General features: G+C 40.9%; 1 protein-coding gene across 1 annotated transcript in view; it reads left to right on the forward strand.

Moving 5' to 3' along the window:
- The window catches only part of CORIN (corin, serine peptidase), a 320,896-nt gene that overhangs the window by 200,826 nt on the left and 94,367 nt on the right, over window positions 1–25,703 (forward strand). Inside the window, exon 6 of the mRNA XM_049886291.1 lies at window positions 15,818–15,931. Within this exon, the coding sequence (XP_049742248.1) occupies window positions 15,818–15,931 (114 nt within the window). The remainder of the gene's footprint in view (window positions 1–15,817; window positions 15,932–25,703) is intronic.

A 25,703-nucleotide genomic window follows, 5' to 3' on the forward strand; every position in this document is an offset into this window, starting at 1 on the left:
TGGCTCTCACGGACTGGTATTAACTTTCTATTTTTAATTATACTAGTATCCTTTAAATTAGACATTCAGTTTGGAAGTTGCTTCTTTTTTCTCCTTCTTTCCTTCTTACTTCCTCTTTTCTTTTCGAGATGCTTCATTGCTTTAAGATTTAAAAAAAAAATTCCTTCAGACTTCTGTTTGCAGCCTATTTCTGGCAGTCTCTGATCATAAAGCTTGACTTCCTGCTTACTTTCTACTCTGTCTAATTAGATTTAAAATCTACTGGGCAGCATTTTGTCCAACTCAACTTTACATAGTGATTTTGCTTGAAATGTTGAATGGTTACATGAAACAGCTGTCTGTGTTTCTAAACTATTTACATTCTCTTTCCTATCAGATTGTCACTGGCTATAGAGCTGTTTTTGTTTCCTGATAATGATTTTCAGATAATTTTACATTGACCAATTCTTCTGTAGAAGCAATAGATCTTTCACCATGAGTTATGTTGTCAGGTAGGCAATAACTATTCTTACCTCTTATTTTTAGAAATCCAAGCTGAAGGCCAGATGGCAATGTTTCCATTGAATCAAAGAATAGCTATTTCAAAGGAAAAATCTGAGTCAAGGAGTAACTTAGCCTTGAGGGTATTTAATTTGAGGAGTTGTTTTGGATTTCCTTTGAACATTTGTTTGACAGAGATGGTTCCTTACTAATTAAAACTTGTTAGATAATAGACACTGACGGATTCTGAAGTACAGTTGTACTCTAGCGACGGGGGAGTGCCAGAGTTGTGCAAATGGTTAATGTATGTGGCTGCTAACCAAAAAGCTGGAAGTTTGAGTCCACCTAGAGGCACCTCAGAAGAAAGCCCTAGTGATCTACTTTCAAAAAATTAACCACTAAAAACCCTATTGAGTGCAATTGTACTCTGAAACATATGGGGTTGCCGTTAGCCAGTCAACCCAACAGCAACTGGTAAAAAGGTAAATAGTTGTCTTGGGTTGAATTGTGTCCCCCAAAAATATGTGTCAGCTTGACTAGGCCATAATTCCAGTGTTGTGTGATTGTCCTCCATTTCTTGATCTGATTATCTTCCATTTTGTGATATGTTATAAATTCTAGCCTGACTGTGGTTGTGGTCCCATTTGGGGGTGAGCTGTCTGTTGTATTAATGAGGCAGGATTAGGTCATGTTAAAGAGGATTAGGTTATATTTGTTATGTTAATGAGGCAGGATTAGGGTGCGATGCAGCCCTCTTACTGAGGTCACAGCCCTGATTCAATGTAAGGAAAGTTTCCCTGCGGTGTGGCCTGTATCACCTTCTATCTTACAAGAGATAAAAGGAGAGAGAAGGAGTAGAAAAAGGGGGACCTCCTGCCACCAAGAAAGAAGAGCAGAAAGTTGAGTGTGTCCTTTGGACCCGGGGTTCCTGTGCTGAGAAACTTGGAGACCCAGGGAAAGATTGATGACGAGGACCTTCCACCAGAGCTGACACAGACAGAAAGCCTTCCCGTGCAGCTGGCACACTGAATTCAGACTTATAGCCTCCTAAACTGTGAGAGAATAAATTTCTGCTTGTTGAAGCCACCCACTTGTGATATTTTTATTATATCACCATTAGATAACTAAGACAATAGTTAAGCGGACTGGTTTCTCCTTGTTTTTGTGGTATATTTATTGACTATACCACAAAATTCCAGAAGAACAAAAGAATCTGTCTTGGAAGAAGTACAGCCAGAATGCTCCTCAGAATTAAGGACAGCAAGACTTTGCCTTGCTTACTTTGGGCATGTTATCAGGAAGGACCAGCCGCTGGAGATGGACATCATGCTTCGTAAAGGATAGTGCCAGCAAAAAAGCAGAAGACCGTCAATGAGAAGAACTAACAAGGTGGCTTCAACAATGGGCTGAAGCATATTTACTTGTCATGAGAATGGTGCAGGACCAAGCAATATTTCGTTCCATTGTACCTAAGGTTGCCATGAATTGAAATTGACAGTATCTAGCAATAACAACAAAAGTGCCACAGACCATAAAAAGAGGAAGTCACTATGGCACTCTTATTTTTAGAATATCTAAGTTAAGAACTCTTTGCATACATTTATTTGACAAGCATTTATTGACCATTTAAAAAAAAATTTTTTTTTTATTTCGATACAAAAATGTGAAAGTTAAAAGATGCTCACTGAGATATTTGTTCCTCCAGTAATGCATGAAAAATCTGTATAATAGAGCGATCTACTAAGGAAACAAAAAGGGCAGGTGCTGTCATGTCTGCATACCCAGGAAAGGGAGGCCAGCATGAAGGAGAGGATTGAGCAGAGATTACATCAGATTGCCTTGCGGGGGGGGGGGGGGGGCGGGTATCACAGGAGAAGTGTTTGGAGGGAAAGCAGAGGGACATGGGAGATGGACACCCCGAAGGCTTAGAAGGAGCCCTAGTGGCGCAGTGGTAAAGAGCTAGGCTGTTAACCAGAAGGTTGGCAGTTGGAATCTACCAGACACTCCTTGGAAACCTTATAGGGCAGTTCCACTCTGTCCTATAGGGTCACTATGAGTCAAAATTGACTCGGTGGTAATGGATTTTTAAGGCTTGGAAGGGGACTGGGTTTGGCATGTCCCTCACATAGTAGGGTCCAGTGCTCACTTGCTTGGAGAAACAGAATCTCATAGGGGATTGGCTGCAAGGAGCATCCAGGGAAGCTGGACACTGAGTTTCCAGGCCCTGTGCCCTGGCTTGGCATGGGCAAAACGGAGCCTTCAGTCTTTGCAGAAACCTTGAGGACTTAGAGACCCTGAGTCCCTCAGCATTACCTCTCAGGAATCAAAAACCCTCCACCTTTCTTACAGGTATCAAGTAAGTCCCTCAGATTCTTGCATCACCCTAAGAAAGGAGAGACCCTCCTTGATGCAAAATATGCTTGAATGAATTTCTCACCACCTTCTTGAGTGGAGAAAGTTTGAAATAATTTGAATTAGAAAACCAAAATGATGTGGCACCGTTTTGCACCCTGGTGTGACAGAGTAAAATCCAGGTCCTCTATGCCTTTAAAGAGGTCATTCTGAGCTCCTTTGTGGTTCCACATCTGGTTCCGCATCTCACTTCTCACCCTTACTTCTCGTGTTTTCTAGACCTTTCCTGAGCTCCCTCCCCCACCTTAAAAGTTACATGTCCTGTGCCCCTTTCTCTCAAGTCTAACTATAATGAAAAGCTAAGCAGTTTATAATTAAATTTATAACTAAGTACTCATAAAAAAAAAATTTTTTTTTATGAGTAGTCCCCCCCAAAATAAGAATTAAAATATAAATTCTTTCAGACTTTACATGAAAATTTATAATCTTAAAGGTGAAAGGGTTTTCAAACTTGGTTTTGAAGAATCCATTTTCAAAAGAAATTTTTCATGGACTCAAGTGTATAAAGCAGACAAAAACAGAGCTCTTTGGTTAAAATGGAATAGGGAACTGAGGATGCCCTTTATCCCACAATTTGACCCCAAGGGCTCTTTCCTCAGAATCTTAGAGTTCTTCTGAAAACTAGTCTTCATTTATTCATTCATTCAGATATTTAATAAACTCTTATCATGCTAATTTCATTCTAGATTCTGGATATAACCCCTTACTCATTGCTGTCAAGTGGCTTCTGACTCATAGCGACCCTATAGGACAGAGTAGAACTGCCCCGTAGAGTTTCCAAGGAGTGCCTGGTAGATTCGAACTGCCAACCTTTTGGGTTAGCAGTTGTAGCACCTAACCACTACGCCACCAGGGTTCCCAGATTCTGGATATAATGGTAAGAAAAACTGATAACGTGATTTCCCCCAAGGAACTTATATTCTAGAAGGGAGAGAGAGACTATAAACAAATAAAAGTCTTCTGCTAATGTAAATTATGGAAACCATAATTAAATGGGCTTTTTAAGCAGATTGAAATTCTGATGGTATTGCATCAGTGTTATTGAAGGGACTAGCTTAGTGCCCTATGTTTAATAGATGTCTGATAGGTGTCGAAGAAGAGAATGAGAAGGATTTCTCAGGTTGGAAGGTAGGTGCTTGTGAGGAAGTCACATTTTAGTGATGGGATTAGAAGGACAGAGGTGGTAAATATAATCTTGACGTTGAGCATCCTCAATTCCTGAGCTCCTGTATCTTCAAGGGATGTCATTGTTTACTTAACCCAAGCCAAGTGGTAGGCAGAACTTAATACCTCTCTATGCTCCCCAAAAGAATGCACTCACTCAAAAGCATTTAAAAAAAGCTTATTCTCTTCTGCATCAGAAAAGCTGTCATTCCTTTCTCAGCTACTCCCTCTTCTCTCATTCTCTCTTAAATGCACATCAATCAGACTTTTGCCCTACCACCCCATTGAAACACCTCTTTGTCAGGGTCCTGACTCACCTCCACATTGCCAAATCCAGTCATCATTCCTCAGTTTTGTCTTTCTTGACCTATTAGCAGCATTTGACACTGTTGATCATTTCCTCCTCTTTGGTACACTTTCCTCCACTCAGTGTGGTGTATTAGTTTCCTAGGGCTGCCATAATAAAGTACCACAACCTGGCTGGCTTAAAACAATTGTCTCAATTGTCTGGAGGCTAGAAACCTGAAATCAAGGTGTCAGCAGGGCCATGGTCTCTCTGAAGTCTCTAGGGGAAGATCTTTCTTTGTCTCTTCCTAGCAATCCTTTGCTTGTAGATGCATCGTTGAAATCTCTGCCTCCAGACGGTCTTCCCTCTTTGTCTGTATGTGTGTCTCTTCTCTCACCAGTCATATTGGATTAGGACCTACCCTTTTCCAGTATGACTTCAAGTTGACTTAATTAATAACATCTTCAAAGAATATTTCCAAGCAAGGTCACATTCATAGGTCTGGGGGTTAGGACTTCATGTCTTTCTGGGGGGACACAATTCAATCCATAACACTTGGCTTACACACAGCTAATGGTTTCCTCCTATTGGACTACTCAATCCTCAGTGTATTTGCTTAGCTTCTTCTCTTCTCCACAACTATTAAAGATGTGATCCCCTACTGCTCATCCCCTAATCCACTTATTTTTTCTGTCAATAATCATTCCCTTGGTGATCTCATCTGGGTGTACTGGATTTAAATCAATATGCCAATGATTCATTCATTTATCTTTCTACCCCTGTTCTCTCTCCTATACTTTGAATTTATGTCTCTGCTTGCCTCTTCAACATTTCCACTTATGTGTGTGCTGTATATGTTAGACTGAACATCTCCAAAATGTAAGAACTGTATATTTTCCCACAATGTTACTCCTCCAGTAGCCTTTCCATCTCAGTGGATGGCAATTCCAGTCTTCCAGCTGGACAGAAAACTTGAAGTCAACAGTGACTTTTGCCTTTCTCTTACGACTCTCACCTAATGAACCAGGAGACATTCCTGGGCCTACTTTCAAAGTACATTCAATATTCAACCACATCTCAGCATCTCCAGTTACTTTACTAGCTTCCTAACTTGTATCCCTGTCTCTTCCCTTGCCCCTCTAGAGTCTATTTTCTACACAGTAGGCAGAGTGATCCTTTGAAAACTTAAGTCAGGTCATGGCACCCTTTACGCAAAACCTTGTGATTGCTTCTCCTTACAAAGGCTGGCAAAGTCCAGTGTGATTGATTGGACCCTCCCTTCCTTTCTGCCTGATCTCTTACTACTTTTTCCCTCACTTGCTCTGCTCTAGCCAAATGGGTCTCCTTGCTGTTTCTGACACCTGTCAGGTATCCTCTGCCTGAGGATACTGTCACTTCCTTTCTGCTGGACTTTTACCCCACAGATGATTAACTCTTTCATCTCTTTCAAGTTTTTTGCTCCCATGTCAACTTTCAACAAAGTCTGCCCTGACCACCTTAATTACTATTAAAAAACCTATCCTACCACACCCTAACATCCCCATCCCCCTTTCTCTGCCATACTCTTTCCTTTTTTTGAGACCATTTATCATCTTATGACATGATAAATAACTTTCTTATTTATCATGTGTATTGATATTGTTTGTCTCCCTAGAATATAAGTTTTGCAAAGGCAGGAATCAATGCTGTTATCACTGATGTATCCAAGCTACTAAAACAATGCCAAGATGGCTAAATAAATGAGAAAATAAATTAGAGAGCCACATAAGGTTTGCTGATCCCACGTGGTAGATAGAAGAAGAGATTATATCTCCTGTTCCACAGCAAACAGTGTAAAATGTCCTATTAGAAATTTCTGTTTTCCAGAGGGTCTTCCCTATGCTGCACCACTGAGGAAGGCTCAATTACCTTTTTACCTCTTTCTCCCAATACAAAGCCCAGCAGCACTGCCTCCTCTCTCACCTCATGGGATCCTCACTCCTTTTGTACACAGAGCTTTCTAACTCCCAGCCATGCCTACCCAAGGCATCTTAATGTTAAACAAAATGAAGGGCCCTCTTTAGAAGGCAGGACAAAGGTCAAATTTTGTTACTTGACTATGTTGTTATTAGCTGCCATGAAGTTAGTCCCTGACTCATGGTGACCTTATGCACAATAGAACAAAATGCTACCTATCATCAGACTGTTGTGATCCATAGAGTTTTCACTGGCTCATTTTTAGAAGTAGCTTGACATGCTTTCCTTTCTAGTCCATATTAGTCTGGAAGCTCCCCTGAAACCTGTTCAGCATCATAGCAACACACAAGCCTCCATTAACAGATGGGTGGGCTTCTGTAAAGATTTCAGCCTTGGAAACCCTATAGGGCAGTTCTTCTCTGTCCTACAGGGTCAGTTGACAGCAATGGGTGTGGTTGTTTTGTTGTAACCTTTACGGAAGCAGACTGCCACACCTTTCTCCCATGGAGCAACTGGTGGGTTCAGACTGCTAACCTTTCAGTTAGTAGCCAGCGCTTAACCACTGCACCACTGGGACTCCTTATGGGGCTGTTGTTGTTGTGTGCTGTTGAGTCAGTTCTGACTCATGGGGCTGTTAAAGAATATCAAATCAGATCCATTTGAAGGACTTCGTTAATTGAACAGTTCTACACAAATAAACGTGGAAAATCTGTGTACAGGCTAAAAAGAAGTCAAATAGAAAGAGATTATACAAAAGCAATTGCAATTTTATGAAAATAATAACAATTAATGGAACTATGAACTTTCAAAGAAAGAATGAGAATAAAGAAAACAATTTGCAATAAAGCGGAGAAAAACCTTATTGTCCTAAAAATCAAAGGCAACCACACAGCCAACTGAGGAACCGAACAAAAGAACTCATTTCTGCTGAATCAGCCAAGTCAAGGGATATCAATAATCAAAACAATGCAGGCAGTGCTGTGTTTTAAATTCAATCCAGATTTGGTATGACCATACACAAGAAATGGCTTTACTAGAGTAAAATATATAGGGTCTTACAGATGGTATCTAGATGTTAGAAGGTATTTAATGTTGAGCTTTCAGCTACATTTCCTGATCAATCATCAGAGCCATAAGGTGGAGAATGTGATAATTCTTCTGAGGCATCACAGCTGCTGATATGCAGACATATGGAATTTTCGCATGCTCTAGTTTTTTTTCTAGCACAACACAGGAACAATCTCACAACAGGATAAATGCTTATGCCTTTAAAATTTTCTTAACCTTAGAGAGAGGGTATCATACAGACCGACCAGCAAAATCTTACTATTTTGGTTTTTCCATCTTGTATCTGGTTTCCTGTGTAGCCTTAGGAGCCTATATTAGTTCTCTGCTGAATCCTCCAGCACTGTACACAATAAACATGTTTAATATTTCAGCAGTTAAAACCCGTAGATGCTACCTGTTTTGATAGTGAAATTGTAGGGTATCACTGGCAATCAGAGTTTTAATGTTGTTAGGATGAAGACTGCCTGGGATGTAGCATCATGAGAAACTCACCAAATCAACTACAGTAGTACCTCATGTTCACGAAGTCTAAATTCTGGTTTTCTTAATAGCACTGGAATATAACCCATTGATTACATTTTTTTCCTTCACTTTGTGTCAATATTTTGAGCTCCATTAGAGATTTAGGTGACTTTTTTTCCATCAAATATTACAGATCTCCCCAGTGAGAATTACTCTGCTTTGTCCCAGGGATACGGTGGTGTTGTTAGGTGCCATCGAGTCAGTTCTGGCTCACAGCAACCGTATGCACAACAGAACAAAACACTGCCCGGTCCCTTGCCATCCTTACAATCGTTCTTATGCTTGAGCTCGCTGTTGCAGCCACTGTGTCAATCCACCTCGTTGAGGGTCTTCCTCTTTTCTGCTGACCCTGTACTCTGCCAAGCATGATGTCCTTCTCGAGGCACCGATCCCTCCTGACAACATGTCCAAAGTATGTAAGATGCAGTGTAGCCATCCTTGCTTCTAAGGAGCATTCTGGTTGTACTTCTTCTAAGATAGATTTGTTCATTCTTTGGCAGTCCATGGTATATTCAATATTCTTTGCCAACGCCACAATTCAAAGGCATTAATTCTTCTTCAGTCTTCCTTATTCATTGTCCAGCTTTCACATGCATATGATGTGATTGAAAATACCATGGCTTGGATCACGCACACCTTAGTCTTCAAGGTGACATCTTTGCTCTTCAACACTTTAAAGAGGTCCTTTGCAGCAGATTTACCCAATGCAATGCATTTTTTGATTTCTTGACTGCTGCTTCCATGGTTGTTGATTGTGGATCCAAGCTGAGTGAAATCCTTGACAACTTCAATCTTTTCTCCATTTATCATGATGTTGCTCATTGGTCCAGTTGTGAGGATTTTTATTTTCTTTATGTTGAGATGTAATCCATACTGAAGGCTGTGATCTTTGATCTTCATTAGTAATTGCTTCAAGTCCTCTTCACTTTCAGCAAGCAAGGTTGTGTCATCTGCATAACGCAGGTTGTTAATGAATCTTCCTCCAATCTGATGCCCCATTCCTCTTCATATAGTCCAGCTTCTTGTATCATTTGCTCAGCATACAGATTGAATAGGTATGGTGAAAGAATATGACCCTGGCGCACACCTTTCTTGACTTTAAACCAATCAGTATCCCCTTGTTCTGTCCAAACAACTGCCTCTTGATCTATGTAAAGGTTCCTCATGAGCACAATTAAGTGTTCTGGAATTCCCATTCTTCCCAATACTATCCATAATTTGTTATGATCCACACAGTCGAATGCCTTTGCATAGTCAATTAAACACAGGTAAACATCCTTCTGGTATTCTCTGCTTTCAGCTAGGATCCATCCAGCATCAGCAATGATATCCCTGGTGCCACGTCCTCTTCTGAAACCAGCCTGAATTTCTGGCAGTTCCCTGTCGATAGACTGCTGCAGCCATTTTTGCATGATCTTCAGCAAAATTTTGCTTGTGTGTGACATTAATGATATTGTTCTATAATTTCCATATTCAGTTGGATCACCTTTCTTGGGAATAGGCATAAATATGGATCTCTTCCAGTCAGTTGGCCAGGAAGCTGTCTTCCGTATTTCTTGGCATAGACGATTGAGCACCTCCAGTGCTGCATCTCTTTGTTGAAACATTTTAATTGATATTCCATCAATTCCTGGAGCCTTGTTTTTCACCAATGCCTTCAGAGCAGCTTGGACTTCTTCCTTCAGTACCATCTGTTCCTGATCATATGACACCTCTTGAAATGGTTGAACATGGACTAATTCTTTTTGTTATAATGACTCTGTGTATTCCTTCCATCTTCTTTTGATGCTTCCTGCATCATTTAATATTTTCCCCATGGAATCCTTCACTATTGCAACTCAAGGCTTGAATTTTTTCTTCAGTTCTTTCAGCTTGAGAAATGCTGAGCATGTTCGTCCCTTTTGGTTTTCCATCTCCAGCTCTTTCACGTTATTATAATACTTTACTTTGTCTTCTCGAGCCACCCTTTGAAATCTTCTGTTCCGTTCTTTTACTTCATCAATTCTTCCTTTTGCTTTAGCTGCTCGACGTTTGAGAGCAAGTTTCAGACTCTCCTCTGACATCCATCTTGGTCTTTTCTTTCTTCCCTTTGCTTTCAATGATTTCTTGCTTTCTTCATGTATGATGTCCTCAATGTCATTCCACAGCTCATCTGGTCTTCAGTCACGAGTGTTCAATGCATCCAATCTATTTATCAGATGGTCTCTAAATTCAGGTGGGATGTACTCAAGGTCATGTTTTGGCTCTCATGGACTTGCTCTGATTTTCTTTAGTTTCAGCTTGAACTTGCAAGTGAGCAATGGATGGTCTGTTCCACAGTCGGCCCCTGGCCTTGTTCTGACTGATGATATTGAGCTTTTCCATTGTCTCTTTCCACGGATGTAGTCAATTTGATTTCTGTGTGTGCCCTATCTGGCGAGATCCATGTGTATAATCACCATTTATGTTGGTGAAAGAAGGTATTTGTAATGAAGAAGTTGTTGGTCTTGCCAAATTCTATCATTTGATCTCTGGCATTGTTTCTATCACCAAGGCCATATTTTCCAATTACTGATCCTTCTTCTTTGTTTCCAACTTTTGCATTCCAATTGCCAGTAATTATCAATGCATCTTGAATGCATGTTCGATCAATTTCAGACTGCAGCAACTGATAAAAATCTTCTATTTCTTCATCTTTGGCCCTAGTGGTTGGTGCATAAATTTGAATAATAGTCATATTAACTGGTCTTCCTCGTAGGCATATGGATATTATCCTATCACTGACAGCATTGTACTTGAGGATAGATCTTGAAATGTTCTTTTTGATGATGAATGCAACACCATTCCTCTTCAAGTTTTCATTTCAGCATAGTAGACTGTATGATTGTCCGATTGAAAATGGCCAAAACCAGTCCATTTCAGCTCACTAATGCCTAGGAAGGAATACACAGAGTCATGATACCAAAAAGAATTAGTCCATGTTCAACCATTTCAAGAGGTAGCATATGATCAGAAACCAATGGTACTGAAGGAAGTAGTCCCAGCTGCTCTGAAGGCATTGGTGAAAAACAAGGCTCCAGGAATTGATGGAATATCAATTGAGATGTTTCAGCAAACAGACGCAGAGCTGGAGGTGCTTAATCATCTATGCCAAGAAATACGGAAGACAGCTTCCTGGCCAACTGACTGGAAGAGATCCATATTTATGCCTATTCCCAAGAAAGGTGATCCAACTGAATATGGAAATTATAGAACAATATCATTAATGTCACACACAAGCAAAATTTTGCTGAAGATCATGCAAAAATGGCTGCAGCAGTCTATCGACAGGGAACTGCCAGAAATTCAGGCTGGTTTCAGAAGAGGACGTGGCACCAGGGATATCATTGCTGATGCTGGATGGATCCTAGCTGAAAGCAGAGAATACCAGAAGGATGTTTACCTGTGTTTAATTGACTATGCAAAGGCATTCGACTGTGTGGATCATAACAAATTATGGATAGTATTGGGAAGAATGGGAATTCCAGAACACTTAATTGTGCTCATGAGGAACCTTTACATAGATCAAGAGGCAGTTGTTTGGACAGAACAAGGGGATACTGATTGGTTTAAAGTCAGGAAACGTGTGTGCCAGGGTCATATGCTTTCACCATACCTATTCAATCTGTATGCTGAGCAAATGATACAAGAAGCTGGACTATATGAAGAGGAATGGGGCATCAGATTGGAGGAAGATTCATTAACAACCTGCGTTATGCAGATGACACAACCTTGCTTGCTGAAAGTGAAGAGGACTTGAAGCAATTACTAATGAAGATCAAAGATCACAGCCTTCAGTATGGATTACACCTCAACATAAAGAAAATAAAAATCCTCACAACTGGACCAATGAGCAACATCATGATAAATGGAGAAAAGATTGAAGTTGTCAAGGATTTCACTCAGCTTGGATCCACAATCAACAACCATGGAAGCAGCAGTCAAGAAATCAAAAAATGCATTGCATTGGGTAAATCTGCTGCAAAGGACCTCTTTAAAGTGTTGAAGAGCAAAGATGTCACCTTGAAGACTAAGGTGTGCGTGATCCAAGCCATGGTATTTTCAATCACATCATATGCATGTGAAAGCTGGACAATGAATAAGGAAGACTGAAGAAGAATTAATGCCTTTGAATTGTGGCGTTGGCAAAGAATATTGAATATACCATGGACTGCCAAAGAATGAACAAATCTATCTTAGAAGAAGTACAACCAGAATGCTCCTTAGAAGCAAGGATGGCTACACTGCATCTTACATACTTTGGACATGTTGTCAGGAGGGATCGGTGCCTCGAGAAGGACATCATGCTTGGCAGAGTACAGGGTCAGCGGAAAAGAGGAAGACCCTCAACGAGGTGGACTGACACAGTGGCTGCAACAGCGAGCTCAAGCATAAGAACAATTGTAAGGATGGCAAGGGACTGGGCAGTGTTTTGTTCTGTTGTGCATACGGTTGCTGTGAGCCAGAACTGACTCAATGGCACCTAACAGCAACAACAAGAACAACATTCCTTCCATCTTCTTTTGATGCTTCCTGCGTCTTTTAATATTTTCCCCATAGAATCCTTCACTATTGCAACTCGAGGCTTCAATTTTTTTCTTCAGTTCTTTCAGCTTGAGAAACGCCAAGCGTGTTCTTCCCTTTTGGTTTTCCATCTCCAGCTCTTTGCACATGTCATTATAATACTTTACTCTGTCTTCTTGAGACACCCTTTGAAATCTTCCGTTCAGTTCTTTTACCCCATCAATTCTTCCTTTTGCTTTAGCTGCTCGACGTTCGAGAGCAAGTTTCAGTCTCCTCTGACATCCATCTTCGCCTTTTCTTTCTTTCCTTTCTTTTCAATGACCTCTTGCTTTCTTCATGTATAAGGTCCTTGATGTCATTCCACTGCTCGTCTGGTCTTCGGTCACTAGTGTTCAATGCGTCAAATCTATTTTTCAGATGGTCTCTAAATTCAGGTGGGATGTACTCAAGGTCATATTTCGGCTCTCATGGGTTTGCTCTGATTTTCTTCAGTTTCAGCTTGAACTTGCATGTGAGCAATTGATGGTCTGTTCCACAGTCGGCCTCTAGTCTTGTTCTGACTGATGATATTGAGCTTTTCCATCGTCTCTTTTCACGAATGCAATCAATTTGATTTCTGTGTGCTCCATCTGGCGAGGTCCATGTGTATAGTCACCCTTTATGTTGGTGAAAGAAGGTATTTGTAATGAAGAAGTCGTTGGTCTTGCAAAATTCTATCATTTGATCTCTGGCATTGTTTCTATCACCAAGGCCATATTTTCCAATTACTGATCTTTTTTTCCACCTTTTGCATTCCAATCACCAGTAGGTGTCAATGCATCTTGATTGCATGTTCGATCAATTTCAGACTGCTGCAGCTGATAAAAATCTTCTATTTCTTCATCTTTGGCCTTAGTGGTTGGTGCATAAATTTGAATAATAGTCGTATTAACTGGTCTTCCTCGTAGGCATATGGATATTATCCTATCACTGACAGCGTTGTACTTGAGGATAGATCTTGAAATGTTCTTTTTGACGATGAATGCAACACCATTCCTCTTCAAGTTTTCATTCCTAGCATAGTAATCTGTATGATTGTCCAATCAAAATGGCCAAAACCAGTCCATTTCAGCTCACTAATGCCTAGGATATTGATGTTTGTGCGTTCCATTTCATTTTTGACGATTTCCAATTTTCCTAGATTCATACTTCGTACATTCCAGGTTCCGATTATTTGTGGATGTTTGCAGCTGTTTCTTCTCATTTTGAGTCGTGCCACATCAACAAATGAAGGTCCTGAAAGCTTTACTCCGTCCACGTGATTATGGTTGACTGTACTTTGAGGAGGCAGGTCTTCCCCAGTCACCTTTTGAGTGCCTTCCAACCTGGGGGGTAGCAGTATATCAGACAATGTTCTGCTGCTATTCATAAGGTTTTCACTGGCTAATACTTTCCAGAAGTAGACTGCTGGGTCCTTCTTCCTAGTCTGTCTTAGTCTGGAAGCTCCGCTGAAACCTGTCCTCCATGACTGATGCTGCTGGTATTTGAATACCAGTGGCATAGCTTCCAGCATCAGAGCAACATGCAAGCTCCCGCTCTACAAGAGACTGACAGATACGTGGGGAAGGAACATTACATGGTGGTGAATGAAATATGGGCCTTACTACCTGGAGCTTTAGGTCTGCATTTTTCTGTATTTCTGATTCTGAGTTAAACCGTTTCACATTTCCAAGTTCCCTTTGGCTAGCCAGCAACGGTATTCTCATCAAGGAATACATGGTTCAAGGAATGGTGGCCGTGACCAAACAACTGACCACACAGCTGATCAATGCACACGCTGCCTTTGCAGAGGCAGATTTGTGGTGGGGTGGGTGGGGGGAGGTTGTAGTCATCTTCTAGTGTAAATCAGTAACTCCATCAGCTGCTAACCAAAAGGTTGAGGTTCAAATCTACCCACAGACACTTCAGAAGAAAGGCTTGGAGATCAACTTTAAAAAACTTAGCCATTGAAAACACTACACTGATGCACATGAGGTTGCCATGAGTTGGAACTGACTCAGTGGCAACTGGTGTTGTTTGTTTATCTTCTGTTACTCCAAAAAGGGAATCAAAGGACCATGAAAAAAGTTATGGGTTTTTTTTTTTTTCCTATTTCTGACTTGAAAGGTCAGACATGATCATAGTAGGAACATTTGTAAAATACTGAGTAAAGTATAATGAAGAAAATAATTACCTTTAATCCTAGTGCCAGAGATAATTACAAGTAACCCCATATATTTATTTCCCGTAAATGGTATCATGCTTTTTTAAGAACCTGTTGATATTTTCCCACTTAAATTATCTTGAACTTTGTCCCATGATATTATATATTTTCTACGGAATGCTTTTCAATGGCCATAACAGTATTCCTTATTATGGAAGTACCAAAATTTGTGTAACCAGTCCCCTACTATTGCATGACTGTTAGGTTGTGGTTTCCTCACTATAAACAATGATGGTATGAATAGTCTTAAAAGTAAAACTGGCACTTATTTATCAGATTTCTGTTATATGAAGTCCAAGAAATAGGATTGCAAATTCAAAGGTTATGCACATTCAAAAGGCCTTTGACACATGTTACCAAATATTTAAGCTTATTTTAACACCCAGTGTATTGAACTGATTCATCCTTTTATTAATGATTTCCCTTAAAAAACCTTCTGGCTTTTGTCTTAAATTTATTGTCCACTATAATTTTGAAACATCTGAGTATTTGTTGAATTTTGAGGAGAAAAAGAGCACTGTAATACCAAAATGCAACAGGGTTAATGAAAAGAAAGGAACAAACATATTATCAGCCAATGTCATTACATAATCCTCATTCCAAAATAGACTGTGACATTTCAGCTGGCACTTTGATTAAGGCAAGGAAATATATTTCAAATACTGGGCATGGGGTCTCTATGCCTGTGTTCAAGTATGCATCAACTGATTGACTCAGTTTTTAAGGTAACTTTCTCTGTCCTTCATAGAGTCCCGTTTTAGGAGACTTTGATGTTTGTTCCATGAATAATAGCACTTCACTTTGAAATAATGTTAAGGAAAATATTCCCATTTGGTATTTCCTCCAAATAAGTTGTGCAATTTCTAAGGCCTCTCTGTTGTGCTCTGAACAGTGGCTGCCTCACTCTGCAAGCCTGCTGGTGAGTTTTCTCTTCCTGTCCTCAGGCACGCGCTCTGTCTGTGATCTAGGTAATTGCACCATGAATGTTCAAGCGTGCCAAAGGAAAATGAGGTAGTTTGGAAATAAATCTGCTCGATAGCAAGGGAAGCTCTTCTTTTGGCTGTTTATTTCTTTCTTCGAATCTGAAAAGAAACAAAGAAAAACACGAGCATATTCTGACGTTGTTTTTCTGCCCTTTCCCGTAGCGTTCTGTGGAGCAGGCGAGAGCTTTTTGTGTGCCAGTGGCATCTGTGTCCCCAGGAAACTGCAGTGCAACGGTTACAACGACTGCGATGACTGGAGCGATGAGGCTTACTGCAGTAAGTGACAACAACTTGAGGTTTGTCTGCATGGTCAGGGGTCCTATTCAGGGACCTAGAAACCAAAGTCATTCATTGTAAAAGCATGACCACAAAAAAACCCACTGCCGTCAGTCGATTCCGACTCATAGCGACCCTATAGGACAGTGTAGAACTGCCCCGTGGAGTTTTCAAGGGGCGCCTGGCAGATTTGAACCGCTGACGTCTTGGTTAACAGCCGTAGCACTTAACCACTATGCCGCCAGGGTTTCCAAAGGCATGACAGCCGTCTTGCATTTGCACAGGCTGCTTTGGGTTTGTCTTTCGAAAGTGACCGAACATGCCTATATTTTTTGTTTATGCTTCGTCTACACCTGGAGATAGTCAATGGCACCAAAAAACAAAAACAAAAAAAACCCGTTGCTGTTGAGTCGATTCTGACTCATAGCAACCCTATACGGACTGTGTTAAATCCCCCTGTGGGTAGATTCAGCCTTAAACATCCTCACTTTATTTCCACATTGATTGGATTAGTTGTTTTAACTGAATTAGCCAGTGGTCTGTTCATCATGGATTCAGATTCCAAGTTATTTTGCATGATTGCCCCAGGTTAAAGGGGAAAATTGGCCTTGAGAATACATTCCATGATCTGTATCCAAAAGAGAACCATATGCAATTGTGTTCTAATTGCTTTTTAATGGTTATATACCCGTTATATACCAGCAATAGTTACTACGGGAAAAGCTGCGTTTTACCCCGGCAGGAGTTGCCAAGGCTAAAGAACTCCAGGTTGCTGACCTCAACTGAGATATTCGTCTACTCTGTTTGCCAGGTGAAGCAAGTCTTTCTTCAACTGAAGGCTTAGGATGCTCAATTGGTGTAATTTTTGAAAGGCAGTGTGTTGTGCTAACATCTCAGGTCAGCATTTCCCGAACTGGTGTTGCATAGTGCCTGAGTCTTGAAAAATGGTTGAGAAAAAAAATAAGTTTGGGTAGTGCTTTCTATCAGATCTACTTATTAGAGAGTTACAATACATAATTGCCTATTAAAGGGTCTGAAAAAAATCCTGCAGTTAAAAAAAAAAAAAAAGCCTTGTTAATTTTGCTTAACTTCATATTTCCTCAAACTCGTTTGCTCACAGGACGCCTCCCCCATGCCCCACCTACCTACGTTTCTGTCTTTCTCTTTCCCCTCTCCTTTCTTGTTCTCCTTCGTCCCTCTCTTCCTCCCTTCTTCCCCTCCCTTCCTTCCTTTTGCATAATACCTAGTGTCCTGTGGAAACCCTGGTGGTGTAGTGGTTAAGAGCTATGGCTGCTAACCAAATGGTCAGCAGCTCAAATCCACCAGGCACTGCTTGGAAACCCTATGGGGCAGTTCTGCTCTTACCTATAGGGTCGCTGTGAGTCAAAATTGACTCCACGGCAATGGGTCGTGAGTTTGGTTTTTTTTTAGTGTCCTGTGGAACTTCAGTTATGCAACACATATTTTAGGAAATGTTGTTTTCAGTAAATCATTTTCTTTTGTAATTTGGAATTTTCTGTTCAGAAAAACCTATGGCATATCATTTTATATATAAGAAAACGTTTTTATCGGATATCTGTTTACATTAGAAAGGAGGCTTTGTGGTGCAGTGATTAAAGTGCTCAGCTGCTAACCAAAATGTTGGTGGTTCAAACCCCCCAGCCACTCTGCGAGAGAAAGATGTGGCAGTCTGCTTCCATAAAAATTTACAGACTGGGAAACCCTATGAGGTTTCTATGAGTTGAAGTCCACTTGACAGCATGGGTTTTGGGCATTTACATTAGGGACTATTACTGGGGACTTAGCAGAAAACATTGTACACAGCAGTCAGAGAATGTTAAATGGTCCAATAGAATTATATCCAATTTATAGGGATCATGGTGGATCGCTAGTTTATCTCCTAATTATGGCTCATGCTACAGCATTATTAAAGTGTGCATGGTGGGCTAAGACTGGCCTCATCAAGATCTTCCTCTATTGCTGTGAGCATCACACTTTGAACAGTGTTTTCTGCTGCAGTTTTGAAATTAAATTTGAGTGATTAAATTTTTCTAGTCCGTGAGCAAATAAGGCATTTTAGTTAATCTAGTGCTCCTATAACAGAAATACTACAAGTCGGTGGTTTTAACGAACAGTAAGTTATTTTCTCACAGTTTAGGAGGCTAGAAGTCTGAATCAGGGTACCAGCTCTAGGGGAAGGCTCTCTCTGTCTGCTCTGGGGTAAAATGCTTGTCTGTCTCGACTTCTCCTCCTCAGTTCCTGGGAGATCTCCCATGGCATCATCCTTTCCCATTTGTGCTTGTTTGCTTCAATGCCTAATCTGTTCCTTTTATATCTCAAAAATGATTGGCTTAAGACACATCTTACAGTGATAGGGCCTAATAAATGTAACAAAGAAAACTCTATTCCCAAATGGGATTACATCCACGGGTATAAGGATTCGGATTTCCAACACATATTTTGGGGGGACACGATTCAGTCCATAACCCACTGCCGTTGAGTCGATTCCGACTCGTATAGCACCTGTGAGAGCTAGATCTCGATGGGATAGCCTTGTTTTTTCAGGTTTCACAAGTTTTCCACCTTTGACAGGGTGCAGTCTGACCACTTTTCTATTTCTCGTTTTCGTGGAAAATATTTGCGTTTTCCTTCTCTGACAGGTTTCTGCCTTACACAGGTTCTGGCTTTCACAGGTTTTACTGTCATATTCTGCAGGGTGTTTAGCAGTGCCCTTGTGGCTGAAGAGCTTATAAAGGAAGTTGTGGGCTTTCCTTATGGACAAGCCTCAAAAACGATCTGGTCTGGTCAGTTGAGAGACACATCCCTTCAGAATGCTTCTCTCAACAATTTTTTGCAAACTCTCATTAGCCACTGAAGGCTCTGCGTGCAGTTATTCCTGACCTTACAAAGCCATCTGCTTCTGAGCTTTACATCTTGTGCTTGTGGCATTTTCAACGTGCATGTTTACTGCAGGTGCCACACTCCTGTTGTCACCTCCCTGCGGTGAAGGAATAGTGTAAGTCTGAATTAGGTCTGGAGTGCAAATCAGAGCACGAATGGGCTCACTGGTACTCAAAAGGGAAGAAGAAAACTTTGCTGCGCATTCACAGTGAGGAGCAGAAGAAATACAGGCTTCTGAATCAGAGGCAAAAATGGTCTCTAGCTACGCACTTTTCTGCTTTCCCAAAGCGTGGGTCACCTTAGATATTTTGTATATTTATGAGAAGGCGGTGGTGATTCAGTGGTAGAATCCTCACCTTCCATGCAGGGGACCAAGGTTTGATTTCTGACCATTACACCTCATACCCTGCTGGCACAGTGGTTAAGTGCTCGCTGTTAATTGAAAGATTGGCGGTTGGAACCCACCAGCCACTGTGCAAGAGAAATATGTGGCAGTTTGCTTCTATAAAGATTTTACAGCCTTGGAAACCCTATGGGGCAGTTCCACTCTGTCCTGTAGGAAGGCTATGAATTGGAATCGTCAGGACTGGGTAGATAGGGTAGTACACCTCCTGCGTAGCCACACCTGTCTGTCAGTGGGGGCTGCTATAATGCTGAACAGGTTTCAGTGGAGCACCCAGACTGAGACAGACTAGGAAGAAAGGTCTGGTGATCTGCTTCTGAAAATCGTTGTTGTTGTTAGGTGCTGTCGAGTCTGTTCCGTCTCATAGCGACCCTATGCACAACAGAACGAAACACTGCCCGGTCCTGTGCCATCCTTACAATTGTTCTTATGCTTGAGCTCGCTGTTGCAGCCACCGTGTCAATCCACCTCGTCGAGGGTCTTCCTCTTTTCCGCTGACCCTGTTCTCTGCCAAGCATGATGTCCTTCTCCAGGGACTGATCCCTCCTGACAACATGTCCAAAGTATGCAAGATGCAGTTTCACCATCCCTGCCTCTAAGGAGCATTCTGGCCACAATTCATCCAAGACAGATTTGTTTGTTCTTTTGGCAGTCCGTGGTATATTCAATATTCTTTGCCAACACCACAATTCAAAGGCATCAACTCTTCTTCGGTTTTTTTATTCATTGTCTAGCTTTCACATGCGTATGTTGTGACTGAAAATACCATGGCCTGGATCAGGCGCACCTTAGTCTTCAGGGTGACATCTTTGCTCTTCAACACTTTGAAGAGGTCCTTTGCAGCAGATTTGCCCAATGAAATGCATCTTTTGATTTCTTGACTACTGCTTCCATGGCTGTTGATTGTGGATCCAAGTAAAATGAAATCCTTGACAACTTCAATCTTTTCTCCATTTATCATGACGTTGCTCATTGGTCCAGTTGTGAGGATTTTTATTTTCTTTATGTTGAGGTGTAATCCATACTGAAGGCTGTGATCTTTGATCTTCATTAGTAATTGCTTCAAGTCCTCTTCACTTTCAGCAAGCAAGGTTGTGTCATCTGCATAATGCAGATTGTTAATGAGTCTTCCTCCAATCCTGATGCCCCATTCTTCTTCATATAATCCAGCTTCTCGTATTATTTGTTCAGCATACAGATTGAATAGGTATGGTGAAAGAATAAAACCCTGGCACACACCTTTCCTGACATTAAACCAATCAGTATCCCCTTGTTCTGTCCGAACAACTGCCTCTTGATCTATGTAAAGGTTCCTCATGAGCGCAATTAAGTGTTCTGGAATTCCCATTCTTCGCAGTGTTATACATGGTTTGTTATGATCCACACAGTCGAATGCCTTTGCACAGTCAATAAAACACAGGTAAACATCCTTCCGGTATTCTTTGCTTTCAGCCACGATCCATCCAACATCAGCAATGATATCCCTGGTTCCACATCCTCTTCTGAAACCAGCCAGAATTTCTGGCAGTTCCCTGTCGATGTACTGCTGCAACCATTTTTGAATGATCTGCAGCAAAATTTTGCTTGCGTGTGATATTAATGATATTGTTCTATAATTTCCACATTCGGTTGGATCACCTTTCTTGGGAATAGGCATAAATATGGATCTCTTCCAATCAGTTGGCCAGGAAGCTGTCTTCCATATTTCTTGGCATGCATGAGTGAGCACCTGCAGCGTTGCATCTGTTTGTTGAAACATCTCAATTGATATTCCATCAATTCCTGGAGCCTTGTTTTTCGCCAATGCCTTCAGAGCACCTTGGGCTTCTTCCTTCAGTACCATCGGTTCCTGATCATATGCCACCTCTTGAACTGGTTGAACATCGACTAATTCTTTTTGTTATAATGACTCCATGTATTCCTTCCATCTTCTTTTGATGCTTCCTGCGTCATTTAATATTTTCCCCACGGAATCCTTCACTATTGCAACTTGAGGCTTGAATTTTTTCTTCAGTTCTTTCAGCTTGAGAAATAAGAAGCGTGTTCTTCCCTTTTGGTTTTCCATCTCCAGCTCTTTGCACATGTCATTATAAAACTTTACTTTGTCTTCTCAAGATGCCCTTTGAAATCTTCTGTTCAGTTCTTTTACTTCATGAATTCTTCCTTTTGCTTTAGCTGCTTGATGCTCAAGAGCAAGTTTCAGAGTCTCCTCTGACCTCCACCTTGGTCTTTTCTTTCTTTCCTGTCTTTTCAGTGACCTCTTGCTTTCTTCATGGATGATGTCCTTGATGTCATTCCACAACTTGTCTGGTCTTCGGTCACTAGTGTTCAATGCGTCAAATCTATTCTTGAGATGGCCTCTAAATTCAGGTGGGATATACTCAGGGTCATATTTTGGCTCTCGTGGACTTGCTCTGATTTTCTTCAGTTTAAGTTTGAACTTGCGTATGAGCAATTGATGGTCTGTTCCACAGTCGGCCCCTGCCCTTGTTCTGACTGATGATATTGAGCTTTTCCATTGTCTCTTTTCACGGATGTAGTCAATTTGATTTCTGTGTGTTCCATCTGGCGAGGTTTATGTGTATAGTTGCCCTTTATGTTGGTGAAAGAAGGTATTCCCAATGAAGAAGTTGTTGGTCTTGCAAAATTCTATCATTCGATCTCCGGCATTGTTTCTATCACCAAGGCCATATTTTCCAATTACTGATCCTTCTTCTTTGTTTCCAACTTTTGCATTCCAACTGCCAGTAATTATCAATGCATCTTGATTGCATGTTCGATCAATTTCAGACTGCAGCAGCTGATAAAAATCTTCTATTTCTTCATCTTTGGCCCTAGTGGTTGGTGCATAAATTTGAATAATAGTCATATTAACTGGTCTTCCTCGTAGGCATATGGATATTATCCTATCACTGACAGCATTGTACTTGAGGATAGATCTTGAAATGTTCTTTTTGATGATGAATGCAACACCATTCCTCTTCAAGTTGTCATTGCCAGCATAGTAGACTGTATGATTGTCCAATTCAAAATGGCCAATACCAGTCCATTTCAGCTCACCAATGCCTAGGATATCGATGTTTATGTGTTCCATTTCATTTTTGATGATTTCCAATTTTCCTAGATTCATACTTCATACATTCCAGGTTCCAATTATTAATGGATGTTTGCAGTTGTTTCTTCTCCTTTTGAATCGTACCACATCAGCAAATGAAGGTCCCGAAAGCTTTACTCCATCCATATCATTAAGGTCGACTCTACTTTGAGGAGGCAGCTCTTCCCCAGTCATCTTTTGAGTGCCTTCCAACCTGGGGGAGCTCATCTTCCAGCACTGTATCATACAATGTTCCGCTGCTATCCATAAGGTTTTCACTGGCTAATGCTTTTCAGAAGTAGACTGCTGGGTCCTTCCTCCTAGTCTGTCTTAGTCTGGAAGCTCAGCGGGAACCTGTCCTCTTGGGTGACCCTGCTGGTATCTGAATATCAGTGGCATAGCTTCCAGCCTCACAGCAAAACACAAGCCCCCACAGTATGACAAACTGACAGATACGTGTCAGTAATTAGCCAATTAAAAACCCTATGGCTCACAAAGATCTGATCCCACTGTGCATGAGGTCGTTATTAGCTGGGGGCTGACTCAATGTCAGCTAACAACAACGATATATTTTATGAAGTTGTTAACTAATTTCTTTTTTAGTCATTTGCAAAGGAAGGAAGTAAATGGACTTAATATTTGTGAATTACCTAATCAACTGTGCCAGAAGCATTTAGCTACATGATTTGACTTAGTTGTCATCAAAGGAGCTATTATCTCTCTTTGTGCAGACGCATAGGCGCAGCTTAGGGAGATAATGAATTTATCAGTGCTTCAAAGGGCTAGATTGGAACCCAGGCTTGAATAGTTCCAAATCTAATGCTGTTTTCTCTAAACAATGATGCAGTTGACTTGTCCTTTTTTATAAAAGTTCAAATTTGAACATTCATATGACAGGAATATCTTTAACTATATTGGATGCTCTATTTTGCTTTGGGAGTGAATTGTTTATTACAGCAGCGCTCCAGCTATCTGGCTGGCTACTGACTTTCTTTCTCCCTTAACTAATTTTGTCTTGTATATCAGTCTCTTCCTAAGTATTTGTTGAATGAGCAGATTTCCAATCACCTGGAACAGTTTTAATGGTATAGTGGAAACATTTTTGAAAATTAGAAAAACTTAAAAAAAATTTCTAGCTCTCTGACATTAGATAGACTACTTCTCTAATCCTCATTTTTCCTCATCATTGAGGGTAGTTGTACATTAGAATCCCGGGGAGTCCCACCTGCAGTTGGTCTGGGTATAGGGCTCTGGCAGCAAAGCTCCCCAGGGGATTCTAATGTGCAGCCCAGTTTGAAACCACTGAACTAGAAGGTATCTTGTGTCTCCTTTGTTGCTAATGCTCTATAAACTTTTGATTCTACAGCTAGCTTCTAGACCAGAGCAGAGGCGGACTAACCAGTAAGCAAGGTATACATGGGCTTAGAGTAAGCAAGGTATGCACGGGCTTAATTGTGTTTACTTACTAATCTGGAGTGCACATCACAGATGAAATTGTGCACTACAGATTAGTAAATAAGCACAAGTAAGCCAGGAAGAACAGGTGAAATTGTGCACCACGGATGAGTAAGTAAGCACAAGAAAGCCAGTCAGTACCTTGCTTATTGGGTAATTGGTCCCTGCATAGTACTTGACACACAATAAGTGTTTAGCAGATGAAGAGGTAAAGAGAACCTCAAGGAAAATAGCTGCTACAAAGTCCGCACATTTTAGACCATATAAAACTACCACCAAATCCTTTTGGAAATCAAATCCTTTTGGGAATCATGAAGGCTACGGTTATCTAATGTGCAAAGACCTGGAGTTAGAAAACCAAAAGAGAAAAACATGTTCAGCTTTTCTCAAGCTGAAAGAACTGAGGAAAAAAGTCAAGCCTTGAGTTGAAATATTGAAGGATTTTATGGGGAAAATATTGAATGACACAGGAAGCATCAAAGGAAAATGGGTGGAATATACAGAGTTACTGTACCAAAAAGAATTGGTCAGCCTTCAACCATTCCAGGAGGAAGCATATGATCGAGAACTGATGGTGTTGAAGGAAGAAGTCCAAGCTGCACTGAAAGCATTGGCAAAAAACAAGGCTCCAGGAATTGATGGAACACCAACTGAGATGCTTCAAAAAAGGTATGCAGCACTGGAAGTCCTCACACACCTACCCCAGGAAATTGGAAGAGATCCATATTTGTGCCCATTCCAAAGAAAGGTGATTCAACAGAATGTGGAAATTATCAAACAATATCATGAATATGACATGCAAATAACATTTTGCTGAAGATCATTCAAAAGCAGCTGCAGTGGTACATATAGAGAACTGCCCGAAATTCATGCCGAATTCAGATGAGGATGTGGAACGAGGGATATCATTGCTGATATCAGATGGGTCTGGGTTGAAATCAGAGAATACCAGAAAGATATTTACCTGTGTTTCATTCACTATGCAAAGGCATTTGACTGTGTGGATCATAAATTACGGATAACATTGTGAAGAATGAGAATTCTGGAACATTTAATTGTGCTCATGCAGAACCCGTTTGTAGGTCAACAAGCAGTCATTTGAACAGAACAAGGGGATACTGTGTGGTTTAAAATCAGGAACGGCGTGCATTAGTGTTGTAACATTTCACCATATTTATCCAATCTGTATGCTGAGCAAATAATCTGAGAAGATGGACTATATAAAGAAGAAGGCAGCACCAGGATTGGAGGAAGATTTATTAACAACCTGTGATATGCAGAGGATATGAAAGGCTTCGTTTTACTTGGATTCACAATCAATGACCATGGGAACAGCAGTCAGGAAATCAAATGATGTATTGCATTGGGGAAATCTGCTATAAAAGACCCCTTTCAAGTGCTAAAAAGCAAAGCTGTCACTTTGAGGACTAAGGCATGCCTGACTCGAATGGTGGTATTTTCAATCGCTTCATATGTATGAATAATAAATAAGGAAGGCCAAAGAAGAATTGATGTCTTCAAATTGTGGTGTTGGCAAAGAATATTGAATATACTATGGACTGCCAGAAGAATGAACAAATTTGCCTTAAAAGAAGTACAGCCAGAAGGCTCCTTAGAAGGGAGGATGGCGAGACTTCACCTTACATAATTTGGACATGTCATCAGGAGGGACAAGTCCCTGGAGAAAGATGTCATGCTTGGTGAAATAGAGGGTCAGCAAAAAAGAGGAAGACACTTGGAGAGATGGATTGACACAGTGGCTGCAACAATGGGCTTGAACATAGCAACGATTGTGAGAATGGCTCAGGACAGGGCGGTGTTTCCTTCTGTTGTACTTAGATTGGCTATGAGTCCAGAATCGAGTGGACAGCTGGTTATCTAATTACACTGACTGCAATACAATGTAGTGATTAATAGTA

The sequence above is a fragment of the Elephas maximus genome, chromosome 5, assembly GCF_024166365.1.
Source record: "Elephas maximus indicus isolate mEleMax1 chromosome 5, mEleMax1 primary haplotype, whole genome shotgun sequence".
In the NCBI taxonomy this organism is placed as follows: Eukaryota; Metazoa; Chordata; class Mammalia; order Proboscidea; family Elephantidae; genus Elephas; species Elephas maximus.